The 25,860-nt window shown below is 53.1% G+C and overlaps 11 protein-coding genes across 11 annotated transcripts; 5 read left to right on the top strand and 6 right to left on the bottom strand.

Moving 5' to 3' along the window:
* Positions 1-708: 708 nt before the first annotated feature.
* Positions 709-3,477, top strand: J4E88_006227 (uncharacterized protein; the record flags this gene model as incomplete). The annotated part of the gene is made up of 1 exon (XM_049399857.1): positions 709-3,477. The coding sequence occupies one exon, from the start codon at positions 709-711 to the stop codon at positions 3,475-3,477; it is 2,769 nt and encodes a 922-aa protein (XP_049254168.1).
* A 141-nt stretch (positions 3,478-3,618) lies between these two features.
* On the bottom strand, positions 3,619-5,980 carry J4E88_006226 (uncharacterized protein; the record flags this gene model as incomplete). The annotated part of the gene is made up of 3 exons (XM_049399856.1): positions 3,619-5,454; positions 5,504-5,781; positions 5,830-5,980. 3 exons carry the CDS (start codon positions 5,978-5,980, stop codon positions 3,619-3,621), a joined length of 2,265 nt encoding a protein of 754 aa, XP_049254167.1.
* A 746-nt stretch (positions 5,981-6,726) lies between these two features.
* On the bottom strand, positions 6,727-8,001 carry J4E88_006225 (uncharacterized protein; the record flags this gene model as incomplete). The annotated part of the gene is made up of 4 exons (XM_049399855.1): positions 6,727-6,913; positions 6,964-7,396; positions 7,444-7,828; positions 7,996-8,001. The coding sequence occupies 4 exons, from the start codon at positions 7,999-8,001 to the stop codon at positions 6,727-6,729; spliced, it is 1,011 nt and encodes a 336-aa protein (XP_049254166.1).
* Positions 8,002-8,398: 397 nt separating this feature from the next.
* Positions 8,399-9,297, bottom strand: J4E88_006224 (uncharacterized protein; the record flags this gene model as incomplete). Its single annotated transcript, XM_049399854.1, has 2 exons — positions 8,399-8,632; positions 8,701-9,297. 2 exons carry the CDS (start codon positions 9,295-9,297, stop codon positions 8,399-8,401), a joined length of 831 nt encoding a protein of 276 aa, XP_049254165.1.
* A 362-nt stretch (positions 9,298-9,659) lies between these two features.
* Positions 9,660-12,228, top strand: J4E88_006223 (uncharacterized protein; the record flags this gene model as incomplete). Its single annotated transcript, XM_049399853.1, has 5 exons — positions 9,660-9,963; positions 10,017-10,765; positions 11,068-11,806; positions 11,879-11,938; positions 12,164-12,228. 5 exons carry the CDS (start codon positions 9,660-9,662, stop codon positions 12,226-12,228), a joined length of 1,917 nt encoding a protein of 638 aa, XP_049254164.1.
* Positions 12,229-12,374: 146 nt separating this feature from the next.
* On the bottom strand, positions 12,375-13,298 carry J4E88_006222 (uncharacterized protein; the record flags this gene model as incomplete). Its single annotated transcript, XM_049399852.1, has 1 exon — positions 12,375-13,298. One exon carries the CDS (start codon positions 13,296-13,298, stop codon positions 12,375-12,377), a length of 924 nt encoding a protein of 307 aa, XP_049254163.1.
* A 1,150-nt stretch (positions 13,299-14,448) lies between these two features.
* J4E88_006221 (uncharacterized protein) lies at positions 14,449-15,008 on the top strand (the record flags this gene model as incomplete). Its single annotated transcript, XM_049399851.1, has 2 exons — positions 14,449-14,554; positions 14,608-15,008. The coding sequence occupies 2 exons, from the start codon at positions 14,449-14,451 to the stop codon at positions 15,006-15,008; spliced, it is 507 nt and encodes a 168-aa protein (XP_049254162.1).
* A 328-nt stretch (positions 15,009-15,336) lies between these two features.
* J4E88_006220 (uncharacterized protein) lies at positions 15,337-16,758 on the top strand (the record flags this gene model as incomplete). Its single annotated transcript, XM_049399850.1, has 1 exon — positions 15,337-16,758. The coding sequence occupies one exon, from the start codon at positions 15,337-15,339 to the stop codon at positions 16,756-16,758; it is 1,422 nt and encodes a 473-aa protein (XP_049254161.1).
* A 551-nt stretch (positions 16,759-17,309) lies between these two features.
* On the top strand, positions 17,310-19,338 carry J4E88_006219 (uncharacterized protein; the record flags this gene model as incomplete). Its single annotated transcript, XM_049399849.1, has 3 exons — positions 17,310-17,715; positions 17,764-17,993; positions 18,043-19,338. The coding sequence occupies 3 exons, from the start codon at positions 17,310-17,312 to the stop codon at positions 19,336-19,338; spliced, it is 1,932 nt and encodes a 643-aa protein (XP_049254160.1).
* Positions 19,339-19,759: 421 nt separating this feature from the next.
* Positions 19,760-21,055, bottom strand: J4E88_006218 (uncharacterized protein; the record flags this gene model as incomplete). The annotated part of the gene is made up of 1 exon (XM_049399848.1): positions 19,760-21,055. One exon carries the CDS (start codon positions 21,053-21,055, stop codon positions 19,760-19,762), a length of 1,296 nt encoding a protein of 431 aa, XP_049254159.1.
* Positions 21,056-21,358: 303 nt separating this feature from the next.
* On the bottom strand, positions 21,359-23,075 carry J4E88_006217 (uncharacterized protein; the record flags this gene model as incomplete). Its single annotated transcript, XM_049399847.1, has 4 exons — positions 21,359-21,989; positions 22,037-22,439; positions 22,489-22,868; positions 22,918-23,075. 4 exons carry the CDS (start codon positions 23,073-23,075, stop codon positions 21,359-21,361), a joined length of 1,572 nt encoding a protein of 523 aa, XP_049254158.1.
* Between the last annotated feature and the right edge of the window lie 2,785 nt (positions 23,076-25,860).

Genomic DNA, 25,860 nt, shown 5'->3' with positions numbered 1-25,860 from the left:
AGCCAGCATTGGCTGACACGCGCATGTGTCCATGCACGGATCATGGAGACTGTACAAGGGGCCTAGAATGCTTGTCACGCTCTACTGCCGTCGCGAAAGCTCGGGCTAGAGGGAACAACAGCACGTATCTCGCAGAACTTTCCAGGCTAATACATGATGCTGCCCTCTACGTGGTTTCATCAGTACTTCAAATTCCACAGCTTGCAACTACTATCAGAAGGTACGATACCTATGTCGAGCTTTTGCTATGATGCTAGAGGTTGTGCTCGCCATTAGTCAAAACGTCGGAGAATGATTATTGCGAACGGTAAGGCCTTGCGCTACGGGTCGGGAGTTAAGATCGAACTGTAGGCCAAGCTGCAATGTCTTGGTGGGGTCCCCGCATTCGCGCTCGCTGTCGAATCAGACTGCAGGACGCGTGTCTCCACTTCGGGACCACGTCGGGATAAGGCCGTGCCAAACACTCATGTCACGCCTAACAGGCCATCGGTCGGTGGTCTCGCATCCAATTCACCCGAATCTCGCAGCATCTTGTTACGACGCGTACTCTGACTGACGAGTTGAAGATGTAAATGATTAGTTGAACCCTCCCGCAGTAACAGCCACCAAACCTCCACCTTTCCGATAACATATGCTGCACGACATTGTGGTCGCTCAAGCAAGTCAATCTTACGAACACAAGCCATCCAAATTCCGCAATCGCTCAGTATGGTCCTAGAAGTCACGCGATGCGGGATACAGGGCTTCCACGAGGCGCTCGGCATCGACACAGACAAAATCCGCTTCTTTTGGGTCCTCCATTCAGATCGCGAAGACAGTCGCCAAATAGCCTATCGCGTTGAAGTCTTCACGACACCAGGATTATGGGATAAAATGGTATGGAACTCTGGAAAGGTGGAAAGCGATAGGCAACGCAATGTACTATGTGCACCTGACGGAGGTTTCGAATCGGCAACCTTCCACTACTGGAGAGTCACAGTATGGGATTCTGATGGTACTGTTACGACGGGCAAAGCAAACGAGTTCTTCACTGCATACCCTAGAAGTTCTGGGTTACTGCCGCCATACAGCATGAACCAGACCTACATGCCACACACCAGCCTCATCTTCCGTACATGGTTTGAAGATGAGCCAAATCGATGGAAGGGCGTCTGGATCGGCGATAACGGAGACAAGCCGCTATATGTACGCAAGGCACTACATCTCGACCGGAAGCCGTCTCGTGCCATTGCGTTCGCATCGGGCCTTGGCCATTTTAACTTCGTGTGTAATGGCGATCCTGCTGCGGCGAACGGCCATGTCCTAGATCCTGGCTGGACGAACTACCATCGCACGGTGCAATTCGTCGCATACGACTTGTCCAAGATATTGACACAGGGCGAGAATGTGCTTGGCGCCCACATCGGCAATGGCTTCTACGCGGGTGACCAGGGCGACGACCGTTTCTTCTGGCCCTGCTATGAAGACAACACATACGTTCGATATGGCAATGAACTTTGCTTCTTCATGGAGCTACATCTGTTCTACCCCGACCGTAGCCACGAGACCATCACTACAGGCCCAGATTGGAGTATCCGTAAAAGTGCGACCACACTAGCCAACATCTACTCCTCCGAGACCAAAGACTTGCGCGCCTATCCGACCGGATGGGATGCCCCGGGCTTCCAAGAGGACGAGCAGTGGAAGCCTGCGACGCCCGTGACTGGTCCGAGGGGGAAATTAAAGTATCAAAGTCAGCCGCCCGTTGTGTTGCATGAGATCTTTGAACCGCGATCGAAGAAGACTGTTGAACCTCGTGTCGTTATGTTTGACTTTGGACAGAACATGACGACCATGGTTAAGATACAAGTCAGCGGTCCAGCAGGCTCGGAAGTCATCGTCCGCTTCTCCGAAACAATTGGCGAAGATGGCAAGGTACTCATGCCCGACCCACTCTTTAAGCAGTTCGAGACGGGCGTGTTCTGCAAGTTCACTCTTGCTGGTACGGGAGTCGAGACATGGGAGCCAGACTTTTGCTTCACAAGCGCACGCTACATCCAGGTTGAAGGTGTCTCGCTAGAAGAGGGCCAAGGGCTACCAGTCGTGCACTCGGTGGTGAGCAGGCACGTATCGTCTGCCGCACGTCGTCTCGGCTACGTGAAGACGGATAAGGAAGATGTCAACAAGCTCATCAACATGTGTTACTGGTCTTTCGTCAGCAACCTCTTCAGCTACCACACCGACTGTCCTCAACTAGAGAAGTTCGGCTGGCTCGAAGTAACACACCTTCTCGCACCAGCCACGCAGTATATCCGCGACATGGAGTCGCTCTATTCCAAGATACTCGATGACATAGTCGACGCACAAGAGCCGAACGGTCTTTGCCCTACCATGGCACCCGAAATCAGATACATGTGCGGCCCTCTCCACGACACTATCACCTGGGGCGGCGCCGTCGCATTACTCCCCGAGATACTTCGCTTCTACTACGACTCCACCCACGTCTTCGAAAAGCTATTCGACCCCTGCGTGCGCTACATGGAGTACATCAAGACCAAAGAGCGCGACGGCGGACTCATCGAGCACGGCCTCGGCGACTGGGGCCGCGACATCGCCTTCGGCAACAACCAAGCCAACATCGAAACAGCCATCTACTACCGCTGCCTCCGCAACATCCAACGCATGGCGCACGAGCTCGGTAAACCAGATGCCGAGCAGCGGTTCCGCGAATGGGCAGATCGCATCTACCGCGTATACAACGAGCGGCTTCTCATTACCGATAAGAAAGAGTACCCCTACGCTTTCTACACATCGCGCGACAACCCGCCAAACCACGACCGCAACATGGTCGCCCAAGCCTTCGCCCTCCAATTCGACCTCGTCCCTCCCTCCCACATCACCGACATCCAAACCGCCTTCCTCGCCGACTGCGCCTCCGCAGGCAACCGCATCCAAGCCGGCGAGATCGGCCTAAAATACCTCTTCAACACGCTCTCCGACCTAAACCGACCAGACATCATTCTGGAAATGGCGCGGCAGGAAGAACATCCTAGCTACATGCGGTTTATACGGCGGGGAGAAACGACGTTGAATGAGTTCTGGCAGGATAATTGTAGGAGCAAGTGTCATGATATGTTAGGCACGATATATGAGTGGTTTTATGAGGGGGTGTTGGGGGTGAAGGCGGAGACGGAGGCGTATAGGACGTGGAGGGTTAGGCCGCCGTTGGGGAGTGAGTTTGGGGTTGTGGAGGGGAGGGTGGAGTGTCCGTATGGGGAGATTGAGGTTAGGTATGAGAGGAGGGTTGCTGGTGGTGGGGGCGAGGAGGTGAAGATGGAGGTTAGTGTGCCGACTGGTACGACGGGGTATTTGTTGTTGCCGAGAGAGGAGAGTAGTGTCGTTGTGAGAAGGCTTGGGGAAGATGGGTACGAAGTAGAGAGGAAAGGGATGAGGATAGCGCTTAAGCCGGGTAAGTATGAGTTGGTTCTGCGGGCATAATACTGCATCGTCAATTGCATATATAGTTTAGTAAATATCAAGCATGATGTGGCATCATGTGATTTCAATGTGCCAGCAAGCTGTTATAATGTTGAAAGGATGGTGGCACATACAAGCCAGTACATTCCAAACCGCCACCATCTACCAAAGCTGGCACGTAGGCTCCTTGACCTTGCACTGGAAGCTCTCCCTGAACTCCCTTGAGTTCGCCATTGTACCCAGAATACGTGCCCATTTAGGTGCGTGAGGATCGGTGTAGACACGGTTGATGGCGGTATCCTTACGAGTCTTGCCACACCACCAGTTGCTGTAGCTGACGAAGAACATCTGCTCTTGCGAGAAGTGGTCTAGACCAGGGAGATTCTGGTTGGGTGTCTCGGCCGAGCGGCGCTTCCAAGCCTGGAAAGACGCAGAGAGACCACCGGCATCGGCAATGTTCTCGCCGAGAGTGAGCTTGCCGTTGACGTGCAGAGGCTTGTCGTCGGGGCCAGGAACGGTGAAGTTGGAGTATTGGTCAACAAAGCATTTGACCTTCTGCTCGAAGGCCTCTACTGTTGAGTTGGACCACCAGTCGGTGAGGTTGCCGTTCTGGTCGTAGTGACGACCAGTGCTGTCGAAAGCGTGACTGAGTTCGTGACCAGCAACGGACCCGAAAGCACCGTAGGACATGTACGCGGGTACATTGACGTCGAAGACTGGGAACTGCATGATACCAGCAGGGAAGACGATCTCGTTACCGGGAGGGTTGTAGTAGGCGTTCACTGTTGGGACAGACATATCCCACTGATCACGATCCACGGGCTTTCCAAGGGCGGACCACTCTTCTTTAACCTCAAAGCGGCGCATGGCAAGTGCATTGGCAAAGAATGCGTCTGATGAAACATTGACGGTTTCGTAGTATTCCTCAAGCGTAGGTGGGTCCATGATATTCGGGCTGTTGGTGGGGTAGCCGATCTTCTGGACGATGTTGTGCACCTTCTCGACAGCCTTCTTCGCAGTATCCTTGTCCATCCATTCAGCAGCGTTCAGCTTTTTGGCGAACTCGGTCTTGATGTCTGTGATAATGGTGTCGCCGAACTTCTTGGCCTCAGCGGAGAAGGCCTTCTCTACGAAGAAGCGGCTCAAGATCCAACCCAATCCGTTATCGACGTGGCTGACACATGATCGCCATCGCTCAGGAGCGGAGTCAGGGTCTTTGCCTGCGAGGACATTGACAAACCGACGGTAAGGCTTGACAGCGTCCGCATCGACGTAAGCAGAGAGAGACTGGACGGCCTTCCAAATGAAGTAGGCCTGGAGAACATCCTCGGATGTAGCTGCGAGAATTATTGACAGCTCCTTTAGATAGTTCGGGGTCGTGACAATGACGCGTTTGATGTCGCTGCCCTCTGGAGCCTGGCCTGCGAGAAGCGCCTTCAGCTCGATTTCGGGAGCGATCGCAGCCGCGTCGTCGATCGAGAATGGGTTGTAAGACTTCGTGACATCTTCGCGGTCTTCTTCGCTTGGAGATGCTGCCGCGAGTTTTTTTTCGAGATCAATGATACCCTCAAATACAGCCTTATCCTGGTCGGGGTACATCGCGCTGAGAACTTCAACAGCGACACCACGGTATTTCTCAACGAGCTTCTCGTCTTCGTAGCGCTCCTTGGAAGGTAGTCCGAAGTTGTACGGGGCACCAACAGACACGACAACAGTGTCCGGGTCGGTGTCGTCGGCACCGGTGCCAGTTGAAACAAGACCAGTGATACCGTACTTGGCCAGAAGAAGGATAGTGTCCTTGATCGAGTTGGAGTCCGAAGCGATGGCAGAGCACGTCTTCTTGATCTCGTCAAGGACCTGCTTCAAAGGCCCAGCGCCAATGCTCTTGATCTTGTCTTCGTTGAGGCACGCATCGTAAGCCGCTCTCATCTTGTCAAAGTTCTCCTCATCGGCGGATTTGGCAGTTGACATCAGCTGCATGGGTGAGAAGTAAGAATGCTACAGAAGGGTTAGTTGGGATTGATCTAAAGGGTAAGGTTGCACTTGCCTCGGAGTCTTTGGGGTAAGGAGCCTCGAGAATGTGGCGAAGCAGCATCTGCGAGTTCTCCGACATGATTGTGCCGGTAAAGGCATCACCCTGGTCAGCTCGCAAGTCATGGCGGTCTCTCCAGCCACCGCAGACAAGCTCTTCGAAGTCATCGCATGGGTCAAGCTCTTTGTACTGAGGTGATAGGTTGTAGAGAACCTCTGAGGCCGCATGCACACAAGCTGGAGTCAGACATAGCTCGCTCTCCTCTGGATAGTCGCCGGTCGGCTCATAGTCGACTGGACATCAATTAGTCGCGAATCAGTTGGACGTGACGATACACATACCCTGCGGAATTCCATAGAGTATGAGCGTAGCTGTGGCGGCGATGGCAAACAGTCTTCCTACCGCTTGACGTTTGGAGTAGCGTTGCACGTGGCTTGGCTGCACGGGTGCAGACGCGTCCGACGCGACGAGCGGTGTTTTCTCAGCAGCCATATTGATTAGCTGGGCTGACAGTATCGAGCTGGAGATTGATGAGAGTATTGATGATGCCAGCCTGCTGAACACCGTGATGATGGATGAAGAAGAAGAAGAAGAGTGGAGGAGGCAGAGGCGATAGAGTTGGCCAGAAGCGGAGTCCGGGGTGCAGCTGACGCATGTTGGCGCGGGACGCGCTAGCACGTGCGGGACCTTGCAGATTCCATGACTCGTGCATCACCGACGTCATCCGACACTCTATCACCTGCCACCCTCACCTACCATCTTGTGTACGCATCCAGCGGCATGATCTACTCTTACATCAGCATTTCGTACCTAGGTATGCTCGCCTCCCAGATAAAGCATATTACACCTTCACCAGGGCATGCATCGTGCACAGCAAGGCAGATGATCGGCGCGCCTTCAGCTCCGGCCCGGTCAGCTCAGTTTATCGATTCGGTCCCCAGCCCCCATCACCGACTCTTATGCAGCGACATGAGCTGACTTCGATCCAAGCTTGGGGCCAATCGCCCTTGACAGAGTTGTCCTGGTAACACCGATGATCACATATTCCAATCGCTGCTCAGATATGCGGTATGATACGAAGAGTGGTACGAAGTAGCTTTGCTGCACGCACGGGCTTTGCTCAAACGGTGGCCCGACTACGATTGTGATATGGAACAAAGTTTAGTACATCTCAACCATGCGCAACGCCATATATGTACAAGAAGAGCTTTTATCGCAAGCCAACCACGATCGACAATCTACTCTCCAGAAGGCCCAGCAAGTGTGGCGCCTGGCCTGATAGGAGTTCCAAAGTTTGGCGTGCCATCAGCGTTCCAGTTGACCTTCTGCGCCATCGTGTACCTGTTGCCGTCGCAGGCGCCAGTCTGAATAGCAGTAGCGTGGTAAACGTTCCATATCTCCGTGCCATCGGGACTGGTGAAGAAACTAGATCGTGGTCAGCATGGATATCGCGCGATATCTACTGGTCGACATACCCGTTGTGACCTGGCCCGTAGTTGCCGTTGGCATTGGTGAAGACAGGCCCATCGCTCTTCTTCCAGCTCGCACTGAGCGCCGGGTCACCCGAGCCATTCCAGGTGAGCAGACCCAAGCTGTAGTTGGGTGTCCAGCAGAAGCTTGCCGAGTAAGCGATGTAGGTCTTGCCACCGTGGTACATAGCAACTGGGCCTTCTTGCACAGGGCTACCATTGGTTTCCCACGACTCAGTAGGTGTAGAGAGGATCTTGGTAGCACCGAGTTTGCCAGGTGAAGTCATGGGTGCGATGCAAAGTGACTGAAGGGCGCCGGAGAAGCAAGACCAGGTGAAGTAGTTGCCCCATTTGCTGAAACGAACGATAGAGCCATCGATACCCCATACGTTGGTCAGTTGGGAGAGGTAGGTGTATGTCCCGAATGGGTCCGCACCACCTGCGACTGTCAGATTACTCATCATCAATATGATGAAACATTCTCACCTTTGAGCACATAAGGGCGCTGGAGATCCAGGTTGTCGGTACCACTGCGGCCGGCAGTATAGTAGATGTACCATGCACCATCGAGGTAGTGCAGCTCCGGTGCCCACATGTTGCAGCATCTGTCAGGGTTCGAGTCGGTCCAGACAACCTTTGTCTCCCCTGTCTTCAAGCCTCCAAGCGTCTTCGCTCTCGTGATTGAAAGGTTCGTCCATGTCGTCGTCATCATGTAGTAGTAGCCATTGGTGTAGGCGATGTGAGGGTCTGAGCCATCCTTCTGCTTGAGCGGATTGCTGAAGCTTGCTGCGCTGACGAGGGAAGAGAGTGCGAGCACACATGTGCTGAGCGACTGAAGAAGCTTCATGGCTGTAACGAGAGAGGATGAAATCTGCAGTCGGACTGGTGGTTCTCAATGTGTTCGTAGCAGTCCATCTTATAAGAGATCTGACATTGCACTTGGTTTTGAGCGGCAACAAGATTGAAGGTATACGCCACAACCCCAGTTCTTCCGTCCACGACTTACATTTTGTGATCATCCGGCTTTCCACGAATGACCACCATGACTTCCGAGAAGCCAAGATATCTCTAGCGGAAATCCGGGGTGCAGCGCAAAAACTAGAAAGGACTAGAGGAGCGGACCGCTGGGCTCAATGTCTGTGAAAGGCTCCGATTGGTGCAAATGAGTGTGCGCATCGGGCAGCCCTCCGCCCCACATGTGGTCCTTCCTCATTTGGATTACGAGACTCCTATCACGTGTATTTGACTGATGCCATGTGGGGATGAAAGTGCTGCGTAGTTGTCGCGAGAAGTACACGAAGAGGTGTCGGGACTTTGGGGCTGCATTGTGACGCCGGTGCAAGCAATGAGCCGCCGGGTGCCGATGTGCCGAGGTTCCTTCCCGTTTTGCGCCAACCCTCATCATCTCCTGCCTGCCGTCTAACCCCATCTACCCCATACTCTAGCCATTGACACTGGCACTCTTTGGCATACCGATGCCCACTGCGGCTGTCGCGCCGGCATCGACAGGCAAAACCGCACCCGTTATCCATCTCGCATGATCTGAACTCAGAAAGGTTACAGCGCATGCTGCGTCCCAGCCATTGCCTTCTGTACCCAGCAAACTTCTCTTCTTTCGAGCTTCTCGGGCTTCCTCGCTCATGCCACTTGCATACATCATGGGTGTGTAAAGCATCTGCCTCGTGTTAGTATGCCGCTATGTCGCAGGAACGAAGGACGTACGCCCGGACAGACACAGTTCACCCTAATGCCATCGGGGGCGTGATGCGCAGCCATCGCTCTCGTCATATTCACCACCGCACCTTTGCTGGTCGGATACAACAGATGTGGTGTGCCGCCTTTCAGTCCAGCCACGGAACCCATGTTGACGATGCTGCCTTTCGTTTCGCCTTCGTTCTTTTGCATGGCCGGTACACAGTACTTCGTCATCTGCACCATGCTGCTCACGTTGATCTCAAGTCCCTTTGCCCATGCCTCCATGTCGACATCAACTGCCGTACCTGGTGCACCGCTGACACCTACGTTGTTCACCAGTATATCCAGCTTGCCGAACTCTTGCATTGCTTTATCCACTGCTGCCTCGCAATCGCTGGCCCTGGTAACATCGGCCTGGATTGCAATTGCTTTTCCGCGATGCGGTTTTGACGCTGCCATTTCCGCAGTCTTCTGCGCCCAGTCCATGTTCAAATCCAGGCAGAGAACATGGCAGCCCTCATCGGCGAGCATGATCGATATCGCACGGCCGTTTCCTATTCCATCACCATCGCAGCCTGCTCCAGTTACGATCGCGACTTTATTTTTGAGGCCACGGGACGGAGGCTCTGACGGTACTGTAGCCATTTTTTCGACCTAGGTATATGACGATACTTCCGGCTGGTGTTCGCAGATGACGATTTGGACCACGGAGTTCAAAAGCAGATGCACATAGTCATCTCCGGGCCAAGAATACTAAAATCGAAGCGATTAGGTCAATGGTGGTGGGTCAACAACAAGCAGCCCCCCAAAAAAGCAAACATGATGTTGGTGGCATGCATGTGAGGACCTCGGTACATTGCGGGGTGACGCTAGCGACCGGGCGCAGATATGACGAAGGGGACTTGACGCGTCAATGCTAGGCTCGTACGAAGTTTGGCTACATCTCGGATACATATCGCTTCAAGCCCTCCACTCAAGGCAGCAAATCTTTTCTCATCAAATCGACAATGGACTTCTCTCAGTACGGCGGACCGTCAGAAGAATGGTTGGCAGTGGAGAAGACACTGCCCGCGCGAACTTTCGACATCTCGTTGGATCCAATCGTTCTGCGTAATGCGGTCAATTCTGAGCGAGAAGCACGCTCTGCAGAGGTGAAGCAATTGTTCGCACCACATGTCCAGACCAAAGATCACGCCATTCCGACCCGCGATGGCTCAACCATCGAAGCTCGAACCTATCGATCCGTGAAGAAGGATGCATCCGAGAAGCTTCCTGTATACCTGTACTTCCACGGTGGAGGCTTCATCTTCGGTAACACGTTTGGCTTGTGATGCATCAAGGTCTTTTAGCTGACGATAAGACAGGATCGCTGAGTAGCGAGGACCCGCTGTGTGCGCAAACCGCGATCAAGACTGGGGCTCTGGTGCTGAATGTCAACTACCGCCATACACCAGAACACATCTTCCCAACCGCCTGGAATGACACTCATGACGCATTCGTCTGGCTGCACAAGAACATCGACATGCTCGGAGGCGATCCATCCCAAGTCCTCGTCGGCGGCATCTCAGCAGGCGGCAACCTAGCTGCTTCCCTGACTCTAGAGCAGCACCTTGGAAAGAGCGAAGACATCGCAGGTTTACCCACAATAGCCGGCCAGATCCTAATCATCCCAATGCTCGCCCACCCAGCTACCTACGATCAAGGGCCAGGCAAGCTACTCAACCCCTCAACCTCATCCTACGTTGAGAACGAAGATGCACCGGTTTTGCCGAAGAAAACCATCGACTTCTTTACCAAGCTGCTGAAGATCGGGGATGTAGATCTCAAAGACACGAAGATGAATGTTGTCAATGCGACGGAAGAGGAGGTCAAGGGTTTTCCTCCTACGGTGTTTGGTATTGCTGGCTTGGACCCGCTGCGCGATGAGGGGCTGTTGTTTGCGAAGAAGCTGTCCGAGGCTAATGTTCCGACGTCTACTACGCTGTTCAAGGGCATTCCGCATGGTCATAGGCGCTTTGGGAAAGCGTTGAAGGCGTCTGAGCATTGGGATCAGTGTGTTGATGAGGGTATACTTTGGGTGCTTTCGAAACCGGAGGCTACAGGGAAGTTCGATGTAAGAGTACCGTAGTGCTCACGCGACTACAAGAGGACTGTTATGTCTAGTCGGGATGTTTTCATGTTGTACATGCCGTGTGTGCCCGCCATTGGTCTCGTATAGGCGTCCAATGAGCTCGAATCGCTTAGCTAAGAGGCACAAGACACGTCACACTTGCCCTTGCCCAGCCTCGACCTTCTCAGTCATACAAACGCGTGCCACCCTATAAACATTATTATCCGCATACTAGCGACCCTAGTCACAGACCAATGCGGCTCCTTTATATTGAGTCCAATGATGCTCTCGATCCTACCCTACAGATCTCGTTACATGAGGTTAGAGGAGAGATTTTACCCCGATACGCGATCCTTTCGCATCGATGGCGTTGGCAAGAAGTTCTATACGATGACATCGCATCCGCGGACCGCAGTGTTGCACGAAGCAAGAAGGGTTACGCAAAGCTTGAGATGGCGTGCCGTGTTGCGCTTGAACACGGTTTTAGCTATTTATGGAGCGATACTTGCTGCATCGACAAGAGTTCCAGCGCCGAGCTATCAGAAGCCATCAACTCGATGTACAGTTACTACACCAATTCAGCGTGGTGCATTGCATACTTGGACGATGTGGAGCTCGGTGAAGATCGAATTCTCTCCAGATCAGCTTGGTTTTCAAGAGGGTGGACTCTGCAAGAGCTAATCGCCCCGCTCAAGTTGACTTTCTACGCAAAGAGCTGGAAAAAGATCGGCACAAAAGCTGATTCGTGCCATCAAGTCTCTATAGCCTCCAACATTGATGTGGAGGTCCTGAGAGACCGCGAAGCCATCAGTGCTATGGGCGTATCGGAGAAGATGTCGTGGGCGGCGAGCAGAGTCACAACGCGACCGGAAGACGAAGCGTACTCCCTAATGGGTATCTTTGGTGTGAATATGGCAACTTTGTACGGAGAGGGTAGAAGCAGCGCTTTCAGGCGACTACAACTCGAGATCCTGCGGACAAGTACTGACCATTCTCTTTTCGCCTGGGAGTCAGAGACAGTCAACGGCGACATGCTAGCGCCAAGTGTGTCGTGCTTCTCTAACGGAGCAAGCTACGAACCATGCGAGTATCCACCCGGTCTGATTGATCGTCTAGACCCGATGCCAAATTACGACATGACAAACGCGGGACTCCGCATACAGCTGCCTTTGAGACGTGAGCCAGAGCGCATAGGGCTATACTCTGCATTTCTGGCATGCAGGCGCAAGTTTGCCCCTGAGTTCCCTGTTGCCATATACATCAGCCGATTCGGCGGGTCTTTAAATTTCCCTCGCTTTTGTAGGGAAGTCCTGTATGGTGAAACCCTGCACCTTGAACAGCGACTGGGGTTCCAGAATGAATTACTGTATGACTTTGGGTCTAAGCCAATATGGATTGCAGGTGAGAACCATCTACCAAGACAGCCCTTTGAGGTTGCATACCCGCTCATGTATCCAGACTGGTAGTAATCGCTAGGGGTCTCTGCGGCTGGGGTCGCGGTGGTGGATAGTGTACGTTTCGTTACTAAAAGCTTCATCACGCCGTCAATATGAGACCGATGTGGAAGTCGCAATCCAGTGTACCTACGTAGTTGTCTGCGAGCTGAGTGCGCTCAGTGTCTAGCAACAAACTCTAACACACCCTTCACAAATGCCTCAGGGTTCTCTTCCGCAATGTAATGCGCTGCCTCCTCAATCGTCACCATCTCCGCACCTTCATGATACTCGTTCGCCATACCCTCCGCAGACTGTGCCAGCATGAACTTCTCACCATTCATAAGCATCGACGGTACCTTCACTTTCCCGTGTTCAGCCACCCATTGCCTGTTCTCCTCAGCGTCCTTCTCAAACGCACGGTAGACCTCCAGACCTGCCCTGATAGCCCCAGGCTGCGAATACGCTAGGGCGTAATGCTCGAGATCAGCGGGCGAAATAGCCGCACTATTGTACGAAATCTTGTCAAAGAAATGCTTGAGATACTCCCGCTCTTTGCCTGCAATCAAGAACTCTGGCAGGTCGGGCACTTGATGGAAGACAAAATGGAAGACGTCCGGTGTGCCTTTGACGTTCTCATAGCACGAAGTACCGGGTAGCGGACATTCGCCCCAGATAACACTAGCGACATCATCGGGATAGCGCGATGCGTACGCGAATGCGATCATGCCACCAATGTCATGTCCCACAACATGAATCTTCTCCTTGATGCCAAAGTGCTCTTGAACCAGAATACGTAGGTCTTCTGCCATCTGCGTCTTCTGGTAGCCTGTCAAGGGTTTGGAAGATTGTCCTGCGCCCCGGTAGTCGGGCGCGATGACGCGATAGCCGACCTCTGATAGCGGCGTGATGACATGCCGGAACTGGTATGATGTCTGAGGGAAGCCGTGGATGAGGAGTATTACGCCTTTCTTTCTCGCCAAACGTGGTGGTGCGCATTCGATGTAGTTTAGACGGATCTTTTCGTTGGATGTGGTGGTGATTGACGCGATTCGTTGATGCCAGCGCGAGCTGTCGATGGCTGGGGATTGCGGAGAGGCCATGATCAATTAATTATTGAGGGAGAGCGAGTTTAGTAGCGGTTAGACATGAGATACATCTATGCTTTGAGATGCATGCTCTCATGAGAGGCCGCAAAATGATTTGTAAGGCATGACGCTCGCGCAGCGTCATACCCAGCCTCGAAGCGTGCGGAGTGGAGTTGTAAATATTATTGGTATTCTTTTCCACCCCCATCCGATGATTTCTTCCTAGAAATTCGGTACGCTTCTTGGCTCATAGATGTCTTCCTTAGGTCAAAGCACCACGGCAATTCAGGCGTTGTCCTTGGAGTGATGGTATTGGGAGCTATTCCGTTTTAGGCCTAGCTCCTCCAGTGTTGATATTTCGACAATGATCTCGTTATACAGAATGGCCATTGCAACGATACCTGGATTTCGAAATGCTTTATCCGACGGATAATGGTCTACGACGCGCAGTCTATTGGCCGTTTGGTGTTGGTCTGTCAGACTTCTACTGCGCCATTGGGGAGTGGCGTCTAATCCCAGCTTCGCGGCGACGGCAATTCGAACTGTGTTCGTCCGGTAACCCGTCTCTTATCTCCTGGAAGGTATATCCACTATCCGGGTTTGATGAGCGGCTCCATATCTCTTCATGTCTCGGATATCTTGAGTCAGGCCGAACGCAATCCTCTACGCGATTCAGTCAGGATGCCGAAATACATGAGCATGGAACCCAAGAGGGTAAAGAGTAGATTTAACAGAGAGAAGCATTGACGCCTTGTGGGAGCAAGAATGAAGGATCGGGATTAAGGGAACATCTGAAGATGCGCATGCGACACGCTAGAAGGGTTGCCCCACCCTTTGCCGTCTTTGCCTGAGATCCGCCTGAGGACCCTTGTCGAGATGACCAATGAAACCGCGCTTGGGTTGATGCCATTCTGCCGGAGACGTGCAGCTGCGGTAACGTCTGTCGCATGTCGTTCCTGTATCAACGCCAACTGTATCAGGCCAGTAACATGGCGAAATTCACCCCCGCAATGCCGCAACTTTCCTCAGGTGCGAAAAGCAACCGGCGCGTATCGTAGTAATCAGGACGGCGACATGGCGATATATAAGGTCGCAGGGGATGGCGATGCATCCAGCAGTAAACCCATCATAACCTCTTACGCCTTAACAATAATCAAAACCGACTATGCCGACACACGGAGAGAGGAACCTCGAGCTTGGGAACCAGGCGTATGCTGCTTCCTTCGACCAGGGCCATCTAGCACTACCACCCAGTCAAAGATACACCATTGGTAAGCACCTGCAACCACATCTCCAGCCATCGCCCGCTAACATGACGCGTCAGTAACATGTATGGACGCGCGCATCGACCCAACGGCCGCCTTTGGCATCCCTCTCGGAGCCGCCCACGTAATCCGCAACGCCGGCGGCTGTGTACACGACGCGTTCCGATCCATCGTCATATCGCAACAACTCCTCGGTACAAGAGAAGTCATCGTCGTAAAGCACACCGGCTGCGGTATGCTCACATTCGACAACCCGACTGCGAAAGCCGTGGTCATGAAGAAGAGGGGAGAGATAGCCGCGAGAGAGGTGGAGACCCTCGACTTCCGGCCTTTCCGTGATCTGGAGATACAAGTCAAGAAGGATATACAATGGCTCAGGATCAAAGCGATCGAAGAGAACATTCGGTTCAGCGGGTGGATCTACGATGTCGAGACGGGGAAGACGACGAGGGTGGTATGAGCTGATTGGAGGATTTGATTGAGCTTGCGATATACCCATAATAATGTAACAACATCTTGTGAGTCTTGCCTATGAACGTACACATCAGCCCAGGTGTAACTATCGTGATGTGGAGTTGTCGGTGTTCCCTGGCGCCTGCCCAGGTGTGCAACAGTCAATACCTTTCCTCTTATGAGCTAGCGGCGTGGCAGCCTAACGCCCTGTCAACTTCAACGACGCCCTTCATCTCTGCGCTCGTGCAACAACAAACCTCTATTTCATTACATTCACTCGCTCACTCATTTACTCATTCACACGCACTTCAAGCAGCCAAATACACTGATCGACCATGAACTCCAAAAACGCGTCGCTTGAGGGCTTACCAGATGAGCTGGTGCAGGAGATAATCACACATCTCGACGCCATTCGCTCTTACGACACGCTCTTCAGGTACACCGAACACCAGAAAAACGTGGCGATAGAGGCAAATCGTCAATCCGACAACCATATTCGCAGGCTGGCCTTGTACAGTCTCTGTCTGACATCTCGTTGTCTAAGGCGAATGGCTACCCCAATCCTGTACGCCTCATTCATAGGGACCGCCGCCGAGCATGGCACCGAACCTCTCCAGTTTTTTCGCGAAAGAATCTTGGACTCCTCTCGCTCGGTTGAGGAGCTTAACAAGTATCTGAAGTACGTGGAGATTCGACGCATGGACAAGAAGTGCCAGAACGACAGCATACCTCCGCACACCGTTGCACAACACTACCTTACCATGCTAGCCGACGTTGTCAAACAGGCGGTCAATCTGCAACACTTGTCGATCGAGAATATAGAAGACCATGAGCGATCCTTCTGGAGACACTTGGTCCCTGGACGGGAAACCACGCTTTCGCCTACGCCCAACCCAGGAGCCGAACATGTTTTTAGCAAGCTTCAGACATTGTGCGTCAATACAACTCTCCAACATTACGGACTCCACGCCGAAACCATTTCGTTTGATCAGATTTGCTCCGTGGTATCGACGGCGCCCATGCTCACCGACTTCCGAGCGCGTAGCGTCGTGGCACGACCGCCAGCATCGATGCCTCAGCTTGGCTTATGGAAAACGCTGCAGCGCCTCGAGATCACCGCATGTCGTCTCGAGATAGAGGCGGTAGCCAGTATTCTATCGGCATGTGAAGGCTTAAGACATGTTGTCTGTATATGGATGCCTCTCGAGGATTTTGAAGGGTCGCCATCCGACCTGTACGCCAGCCTGTTACGTCACGCTGACACGCTTGAATCCCTACATCTTGATATTCGTGAAATCATGTTCCGATCAGAGGAGGAGGCCTCGGACTCTGATATAGACGAAGATTACGTAGAGATGGTACCGCTCAAACCTCTCGGCACTCTTCGACCATTCGAACGTTTGAGCAAGTTGGTTATATCTCAGAACGGCTTGCTCGGTGCTTCTGCTCCGTACGCTAATTTTTCGAGGAACGCGCCCCCAATGGCCGAGCTGCTATCACCGTCTCTCACAAGCCTCACGATGTTGCTTGGTGTCGAAAGCCAATATCGGATGGGATACAAGAGCTTGGATACATCGATTGTCCTGCGGAATTTCATCGCGGAATGCAGGACATCTGATCTGAGCTTGGAAGACGTGAGTTTCCAAGCTGAGTTCGAGTTGTCTGCGGCGCCCGAAACTACGAAGGCGTTCCTTGACATTGGTGTGCGTTATGAGCAAGTATTAGAGCGGTACTGGGTCCACGACGCCTTCAGGTAGAAGTTGTCAAATGGCTATGCGCCTTGCGTACTGTGAATCGTTGAGAATACGATAGTCGGTCACAACATCGGGTAGCGAAGGACGCGACAAGCGCACTAGAAAGCATCAAACGACACTGTCAAACGCGCACATCGGGCTATATAAGCCTCTGTCATCCTAGTAGCCAAGCTCCGGTGACCTCGCGCGAAGCGGATGCAGACATTCATTGGAAGAGCGTATGTGGATCTTCCTCTATTGCACCGCCGTCGACCTGACGACAAGACCCCGCCTTTACTTCAGTGGAGGCCATTGCGGCCATGGGCCTTCACGTGCTAGCGCCCCTCACCAGGCGATCTATATCCATATAAGCCTGACATTCTACCGCTCTATACTTACACTCCTCTATCCTCCACCTTGGTCAGGCATCATTTTGACACCACATTGGCCTTTACTTACTCGATCAATCCTTGAGTCAATCCTACAACAGCGGCATCGTTTATCTCGACACTCCATCACACCAAGTCATTGAGTACTACCAGTCCGAGTAACCGCATCAGTATACAGTCGTCAACATGGCGACTTCAAGCGACCAGGCCACTCATCTAGACATCGCGTCGCCCTCAGACATCAAGACAGCCGCTGCGCACACAGAGACACACGATGGAGAAATCCATAATCAAGAGAACACATTGGATTCTGATCCTTCGCCTGTCATGCCTAAAGTCTCTGCGCCCGACGTCGAGAAGCCAATTAGTACCCAAGAGCAAGTTGCTATCGAAGATTCAACAGATGTCAAGACCGCGACTCTTGGTTCCCCCTTCCCCTCACCCAAGCTTGTTGCGGAAGACAACAAGAGTGTTGCCTCTCTTGAAGATGGAGAGATCATAGAGCAAGACCTCGACGGCGGAGTCGGAGCGAGCCCTGTGACTGTGCAAGAGCAGCAAGAGCGAATTGACGAGAAGCCGGAGTTGAAGCTTGGTATGTCTCATTACCATCACCAAAGTCACCTGCTAATGTAAAGAACAGCGTCTCCAATCGCCAAGAAGGAAGCTCCTCTGGCATCGCCCCCTGGACTGCATGTCGAGGCCACCAATACCGACGTTGACATCGGAACCGAGGACAGCGACTTCAAGACCGACACAGACGCGAACATCGAGGCGCCGAAGCCTTCGAGGCCAGCTCACAGTCTACCTCCGCACATGCGGCCTGACTTCCAGTCGCCTCCATCCCGCCTCTTCGGCCTTCCAGACCCGAGGGTAGGCAACTCTATAAGCCATTGGATATATGCAAAACTAACATATGCAGCACATGATGTCGTCAAACGAGGTCAATCGATTCAACGACGCTCCGCGCGCCCCTCGCTCCCACTTCAATTCCCACGGATCCCGAGGCGGCGACCACGGCGATCGCGAACAAATCGTCCGCATGAACGCACAGGTCATGAAGCTAAAGAACGAACTCGACGCCGAGCGCAACAAGGGCGTGCGTCTCCGCAAGTCCATCGAAGCTGAGCAGCAGCAAAAGGTCGAAGCCGCCTCATCCGTCATGTTGACGAACCTCCTCCGCGACCAAGCCACAACCCTGACGCTCAAGTCCAAAGTCGAAGCCCGAGAGCGCGACCTCGATGAACGCGAGCAGAAAATTACGCAGCTAGAAGTCTACCTCACCGAAGGCCAGAAACAGCTCATGTACGCGCTGGAAGAGAACGGCGATAGACCGATGAGTGCTGTGCAGATGGAACACGCCCGCCGCGAAGCCGAACTCAACGCGCAGAGGGCCATGGCTGATATGAACGGAAAGTTGAACATCAAGATCGAAGCCCTCCGTCTCCGCGAAGCAGCCCAACAGATGCGCGAGCAAAACTGGAAGGCTATTGCCCGCGAGCAACTGGAAGCTGAATTTGCTGATAACTCCATCACCCATGAGAAGGCTGATGAGGTTGCGGAGGAGGCGTATAACGATGGGTTTGGCGCGGGTAAAGAAGCCGGTCATAAGGAAGCACTCAAGGAGTCGCACCAGCGCGGTTTTCTAGAGGGATATGGCGCGTGTCACCGTACGCAGGTCGCTTTGTGTAAGATGCGCCAAGGCCTTATTGCGAGGGACGATCCTGAGCTGGACTTTTTGTATGACGCCAATCATCCGCATAACCTCTGGAACATCGGGCAGATGGTTGGACGGCTGGAGAAGGAGGATAAGACTGCACTGACAAAGGAGGATGCGAAGAAGGAAACTTCAGTCGAGAAGAAGATCCTGGCGCCTGTCCAGGGAGATGATGATCCCGAAGAAACCTCCAGGATGAACCGCAAGATCGACGGTCGAATGAACGGTCATACCAGTGGCCACACCGACGGCAACATCAACGGACATAACAACGGCATCAACAGCAACACCAACGGCACCATGATCCACAAGCGCGAAGAACCCGCTATCAAGATGCCTCCGCCCCGCCCGACCTTCGCCGCCGAACTCCGCGGCCCCTCGCTGACACACAACGGGCACATCGTCCTCGCCAACAACGTCGCGTCACCCGTTGCCAAGGAGACTGGTCGTCCGATTATCAAGTACGAGGATGAGGGTGTGAATCTGATTGATCTTATGTAGGGGATCATGATTGGGATGGATGATTGGGATGTGAGGAGGAAAGCCGAGGTCTTTTGATTGGATGGGGCTTGGGTATGGAGATGAGCGGAGGCAGGAGATCGATATAAAAGCTTGCGTTTACATTATTGATATGGATCCAAACGACAGCGTTCGGGTTTCCGACATATGGGATGATAGTAGGGATATATATGATTGATCTAGAATGTGTATGAGAAGTGATACAAGACTATATCACCTAGTGCTCTAGCCTCCTCGTTTCATTGTCAATGACTACAGTATACTTTTCTCTATTCCTCCCTCTCTAGTCAGACCATGTTGAATAACCTCGCGCCAGTCTATCCTTTGTACTTTACATCCACCCACCAACGCCTTCCCTGCTACCACACGTTCTAACACCTCATTCTACCGTCTACACCGCCCATCAATCCTGCATAACACTCCACCCCTCCCCCCTACCCCTCCCACCAAATCCCCTCCCACCCCTGACAACACGCCCATGCCCCCTCTCCCCCAACATCTTCCCCTGTGGCGCCTCAACCTTTCCAAACTGCTCCGCCTTCTCTTGAGCCTCCGCCGACAAGGTCGGTTCGTTCCCCTTCTTCTCATCCACTCCCTCAGCACCCTCCCCATCCTTAGCAGTCCACTTCTTCGCGAAATCCTGCGCCCCACCCCCCACAGCTCTCATCTCTTCATCCACCACCCCATCTTCCCTCGCCGCATACTTGCCCACAATCTCCAATAATTCCTTTTCTCCCTGGTCCTCCCTCTGCTTCTTCCACGTATCATACTCATCCCACCACCACCCATGCGTCACACCGTCTTTACCCAAATACCCCGCTTTACCATCTTCGTCCAGCCGTGCCACCCACGGTTTATCCACAATGTAGTGCAGCACGGCGACCTGGTCGTCTTGCCAAATATTCTCATGCCAGTACCGCCACGTCTTGAGCGCATTCGTTTTCCAGCTCAAACTGCTCCACCGCCCGTCGAAAGCTTCGTTGAGGAAATCCTGATCCGGGAATTTCATAGCACGTAACTTTGTATTGCCCAATTCCTCGAACTTGCTCAGCACGAAAGAAGACAGTTCCTTGCTAGGCCGATAGAGAAAAGTGCCAGAGTTGAAGTTGGACAATGTGTAGGGTTCCGGCTTCACCTCCGCTAGCTGATCCGGTGCGGTGAGTTTGGCGATAGCGCAGTTCTGCGGGTTCCATTCTGCGGGGGCCCAGGAGTCGTGGTCGAGGTTGCAGACGCAGGTGTGTACGGCCATTGTACGCATGCCATCCCCTCCCTTCAAATACGCATCATTCTCCTCATTGAAGATCAAGGGCGAAGGGTTGGAGAAGATCATCATATCAGCATCCAACCAACAAATCCTCTCAATCTTCTGTCCAGGCATATCCCACAGATCGAAAACACGCAGTTTGGTCCATGTATCGATGAAGCGCTCGGCGACCATGCCGTGTTCGGTTCCATCTTCTGGCAGGCGCAGGTGTTCCACGGGATGGAGGATTATGTTTGAGTAAGCGGCCTCGGCTTTGAAGGCGTTGATGCAGGTTTCTGGTAAGGTCTCCGGGGTGTAGGTTATTATGAGCGGGGTGGAAGGGGAGTGTTTGTGCAGGGTGTAGGCGAGGAGGATTGCGCCGGCTAGGTAGCTGGGGCGGGTGAGAAGGGTTACGTAGGCGTTTTTGCCTTGGTTGGCATTTTGTTGGTCTGCCATTGTGAGTACCGGGGAGTTCTGCGACTCGGAGTTTTTGTTGGTATCGGTGGTTCAGGGGACACTGGCAGGGATATGGAAAGGTACATGTGGTTGAGAGGTGTTCACAGGTCCCACCATGGCTCTGACGTCACGACTCAACATTCCGAGGCCGGAAGGCACGACGCTTCTCATCGGAATTGAGATATACACAATCTTGTGTGAAATGAAGAACGAGGAAAAGTAGTGCTACAGGTTCAAATTACGGGTATCTCAAGAATCCTACGTCGCGACGGCCACTCCTACATGCACCAATCGTACAATCCCCTAAAACTGCTTCCCATCCTCTTTCGCCAGCGCCTTGCCCCAAGCGCTCTCGAACGGATCGTCTGACTTGATCTCTTGTACATCCTGTAAAGCTGCAACCTCAGGCACCACGCTCGGCGCTGTTAGCTCGACAGGAGCGGGAGCAGATTGACTCAACACAGCAGCAGCCTCTGGACTTTCGTACTCGAAATTGCTGGAGTAGACGACAGCAGCGAACGCCTCAAGACCACCGACCGCTTCGATAGCAGCTAGGTACTCATTGTTGGCTCCGGTACCGATGCTGTGCGCTTGTCTGCAGAATACGGCTAAGCTGTTCGCAACCTTGGCCTTGATGTCGTGTCCAACAATCTCTTGCACACGAGCGTGGTTATCAGAGATGGGCGGGATCTTGTAGGAGAGCTGTGAGATCTTGACGTCGACGAGGTGGGAGAAGGCAGCGTCGAGGAGCTGTGTGAGAACATGTGTGAAGGCAGGCGAGTCGATAAGATCAGAAGTTTCGTCGATAAGGCGGCGGAGAGAGGTTGTTGTTGTGGGTGATGTGGACTCGGAGGACGAGGTCATGCCGGATTCGCGGAGGACGTAGTCTTCCTGGTCTTGCGGTGGGAGGAGGAAGGTGAGCCACTTGCATGTTCTGTGAGGGGTTAGCGGGTGTCATTCCAGATGAGATGGGGGTCCTACCTTCGCTCTTCCTCTGTTGCACCTTCGACCCTCTTGCGCACTTCCAGGGTAAGTTCCGACAGTCTCTCCAGAGTCATCTCTTCTCTTGGGTTCACAAGACCGAAGACGTCCTTGACAGCGGCCCGTACTTTCTCGATGAGCTCTATGCATCCCTTGTGTAGTAACCACCAGCTCAAGCTGAGGTATCTGCGGTTGGTCTCGAAGTCGTTGCCATATGCTTGCTCGAAGTTGTCGTCGTCGTTGTTCTCCAAGTTGATCCTTGCGCCTTCGGTTGTCGACTGCGGCGCGGCTAACGACACGACGGAGGCGAGGTAGTTTCGGCGGCCGAGGAGGTTCAGTTGAATGCGGGTGAGAAGCGTGAGGAGAGAGAGGGTGTAGATAAGGGTGAAGGCGCGTGTTATGGCTGGTCGCGTCAGTATGTCAAATCTCAACGCCGACACGACGGTACTCACAGCTGATCTTCATCTCGCTCCATAGCTGCGCCTTGCTCTTTTTGCTCTTCCTATCCTCCCTGACCTCTGGGATAGCCTCGGTAGGGCCCGTGCTGCTGTCACCCTCTGTAGCGATCTGGCTGGCATGGATGAAGCTATCCGTCTGAAGACTCGAGCTCCTTGCGTCATCCTCAGTCGTGTCTGCTACACTCGGGGGCGCTGAACTGGCAATCTCGCTGGGTCCGACACTCCGCGATAGGCGCTCTGCCTTTTGTCTCTGCAGCTCTTCCAGCACTTGTTCGACGGGAATGGCATCCAGTATGTTCTCGGTCGCGGTGGGCAGGATGGCGAGGACGGTGAAGGTGCAGTCTTCCTGGTTCTGCTCGAAGCGGCGGCGTAGACTGCATTGTCGTTAGAGGTTGTCATGTGATGGACACGGTGTAGGCGGACTTCTCTTTGGCGATGCGATCATCGCTCATGCGCTGCCTCGCCTCCCCGAGCTTGCCCAGGACATACTGCCCCGCCAGGTAACCCGCGCCGAGCACTCCGGCGCCGATGGCAAAGTTTGTGCGGTTGCGTCTGAGCCAGCGACGCGTGCCCTGTATCATGGTGATGGTTGAGAGGGCTATGCAGCCCGCGTACTCGGGGGTGGAGCAGGCGTCGCGTGTGGGGAATCTCGGAACACGACCAGAGATAACGCTGCGTTCCGGCAACTCACGGGTGCGTCAAGGCGGCGATGCGTAGCGTGAGGGTCGTCGTAGCCCAATTAATCGTGTCGCGGTAACGTGTATAGGAGATGTGCAGTCGTGAAAGAGTAATGCTGGCGTTCAGCTTCCAGCGCATGCGAGGTTGGTGTCCGGTCGCACCAAGCCTTCGTGATTGGGCCGAGGTCCATTGCCCTTTCGGGATAGGAAGCCCTGGCCGCTTTCCCCCAGAATGCTGTCATCACCAAACCACTTTCAGTAATCCGTGTCCCACAGGCGCTGCAACAGCCATGCTCTACTTAATCACGGGATTATCCTGATGAATCAGCATCTTTAGCCACCGAGTTCAAGTTTTCAAGGAATGGTTGCATTTTGAATTGAATAAGTAAAGTAGCAATGGATTCTTCCTCTGCCATGGCTCATTGTAGCCTGTGTTCAGTCCATAACAATGACAAGCTCCAGCGTCCGCAGCGAATGTATTGAGTTGAAAAATCAAAAAAGAATCAACATAATGCATCAAATCGTAATGCGTGTCGTATATTCGTTATCGTTAAAACGTATGATGTGTTTATCAAGCGAGCGTTGTCGCTGTTGGTGTCGTTACCGTTGTCTCGGGAGTATCAGGAGAAGAAGTCGTGCTCGTGATTGGAGAGGATGCCTCTGAGCTGGATGGCGTGACTGATGCTGGGGTTCTGTAAAGACTGTCAGAAACTGTACGCATCTTTGGTGTCGTTACGCTTGCTGGGACCATGGGAAAGAAGAAGCCGGTTTGGACGCTGGCTAGGTATATCTAGCGACATGACAAAGGAGACCGTGAGCGGACGTGGGGTAACGTCCTACCAAAGTGAAGACAAGGCATTTTCAACAGCGAGCATGCAACCCGGATACTAGTAGTACGAAGCCTACTAGTCACGAGGGCAACACTACGCTGGACCAAAGCCTAAAGGAGAAACCGGTTGGCCATACATAGTTTGGTGAGAGGAGACATGGTGAACTGAAAAAGAATGGACGGAGATCGACCAACGCAAGCATCTTCGTCGTCGCGTTAGCTGCTTACTTTTGGTGCATGAACGTACCCGTGTGAAATGAGAGTACAAAGTCCTCTGCATGGCAGTATTCCCCCCTCTACCCCTCAGTTCCTGGTAAATAAGGCTGGAGTAGCCAACCTTGGTCAGGCCATCATAATCTCCGCTAGCCGCTCCTGTCCCTTCAGAGGAACGATGGAGCTGGATATGCTGGTCGTCGAGATTCTGTCCGTGGGTTGAGAGCCAGGGAGTAGATCCTGCAGTAGATATAACAAACAAAGGAAGCTTCTTGTATGACAAGAAGCATGCGCAAGATGAAAAGCTGTGTAGAGCACAGACTCTATACGTACAACGGCTACACGATTCGGTGAGGTACATCCCTGGGGTACTTGGATCTTCTGGTGGCCACAAGTTCCCAGACTATCGGATGGGGTATCGAGAGCCTTTGAAGCGTGTTGATAAGTAAGGTCGATCGTCATCATGGCTTGATGGATGGCAGGAGACTCTACATGCTCGTAGAAGGTCACCTGGGGTTAGCCTCACCAGATAAGTAGTCCATGGAATGGTTCCAGGACGGATCAAACAAATTCGGTGGATATTGTACCTCTCTTGGAGAGAGGCCTGGAAAGGTTGAGAACGAAGATGGTGCCTCATTCTGATCCAGTGGATTGTTGTAGCCACAATTATTGGCCTGGAATGTCTGTGGCTCAACGAATGAGGTTTGGTTGCTCCATTGATCGTCCTGGCTGGTTTGTGGAGCCTCTGTGTACGGTCCAGTCATGTGGGAAGTTACGTACCCCGACATCCCTGATTGACTGTCCTCCTGCATCCCGTGTACCTCCTGAGTCCATTGCGGGCTGCCGGGTACTGTGTTCGACTGTGTTGTTGGTGTTGTTCGAAGAGGCGTGCGTTGCTGCTGCGAAAGCTCTTGGGTCTGCTGGTGAGGGCGAGCAGATTCTTCAGCGTTGAAGGCGGTCATCGACTCCGGGAGTGTTGCGTTAAGTCTTGCAACAATGTCTTAGTATCCTACCCGCGAACGCTGACTCCTATCACAATCTCTTACCTCTGCGAAACGGCCTTTTCCTCCTGCAAGGGTTTTGCCATCGATACTAGCTTTCCGATGACATGGGTACACTACATCTTGTTAAATCTGCCCTATTATCGCATCAGATCGTCTCATACCTTGCCCTTTTGTCGCTTGCACTTATCACAAGCACCGACCTTTCTCGTAGTCTTGTAAGCAGATCGTTCGGCAGGCGTCATCTTGCGCTTCTTCTTCGGCTGCGTTGCAAATCCATCCACAATACTGAATACGTGTTGTTGGCCAACCCCGATCTGTGGTATATGGTCATCTAAGTGTACAGGAGAGCGATACGAGCTGCTCCGTGACAGCGAAGGTGAGACGCTTCTTCGATGCGTAAGCGCCGCCAGTTCTTCGACACCTGGCCTAGAAGCATCAAGTGCTGATAGTGCCTGGGTCTCACATGATGTTCCTGTTGTCGACTCTGTTGATTCATGTTGCATCGACTCCAGTTCGAGCCTCAGGAAATCTATGGCGGCCATATGTTTGCGCTGCCGCAAAGTCTTGCACTGTGGGTACTGTTCTTTCAGGAGCTCGTGCAGGGCATCTGAGTCAACTGGCTGAGTAAATTTCATGCCTGCCC

This window comes from Alternaria novae-zelandiae (assembly GCF_023758075.1).
Source record: "Alternaria novae-zelandiae strain BMP 2774 chromosome Unknown scaffold_12, whole genome shotgun sequence".
NCBI classification, from domain to species: Eukaryota; Fungi; Ascomycota; class Dothideomycetes; order Pleosporales; family Pleosporaceae; genus Alternaria; species Alternaria novae-zelandiae.
The sequence above is the reverse complement of the archived record's forward strand: the minus strand, read 5'-3'. Positions and strand labels throughout refer to the sequence as shown.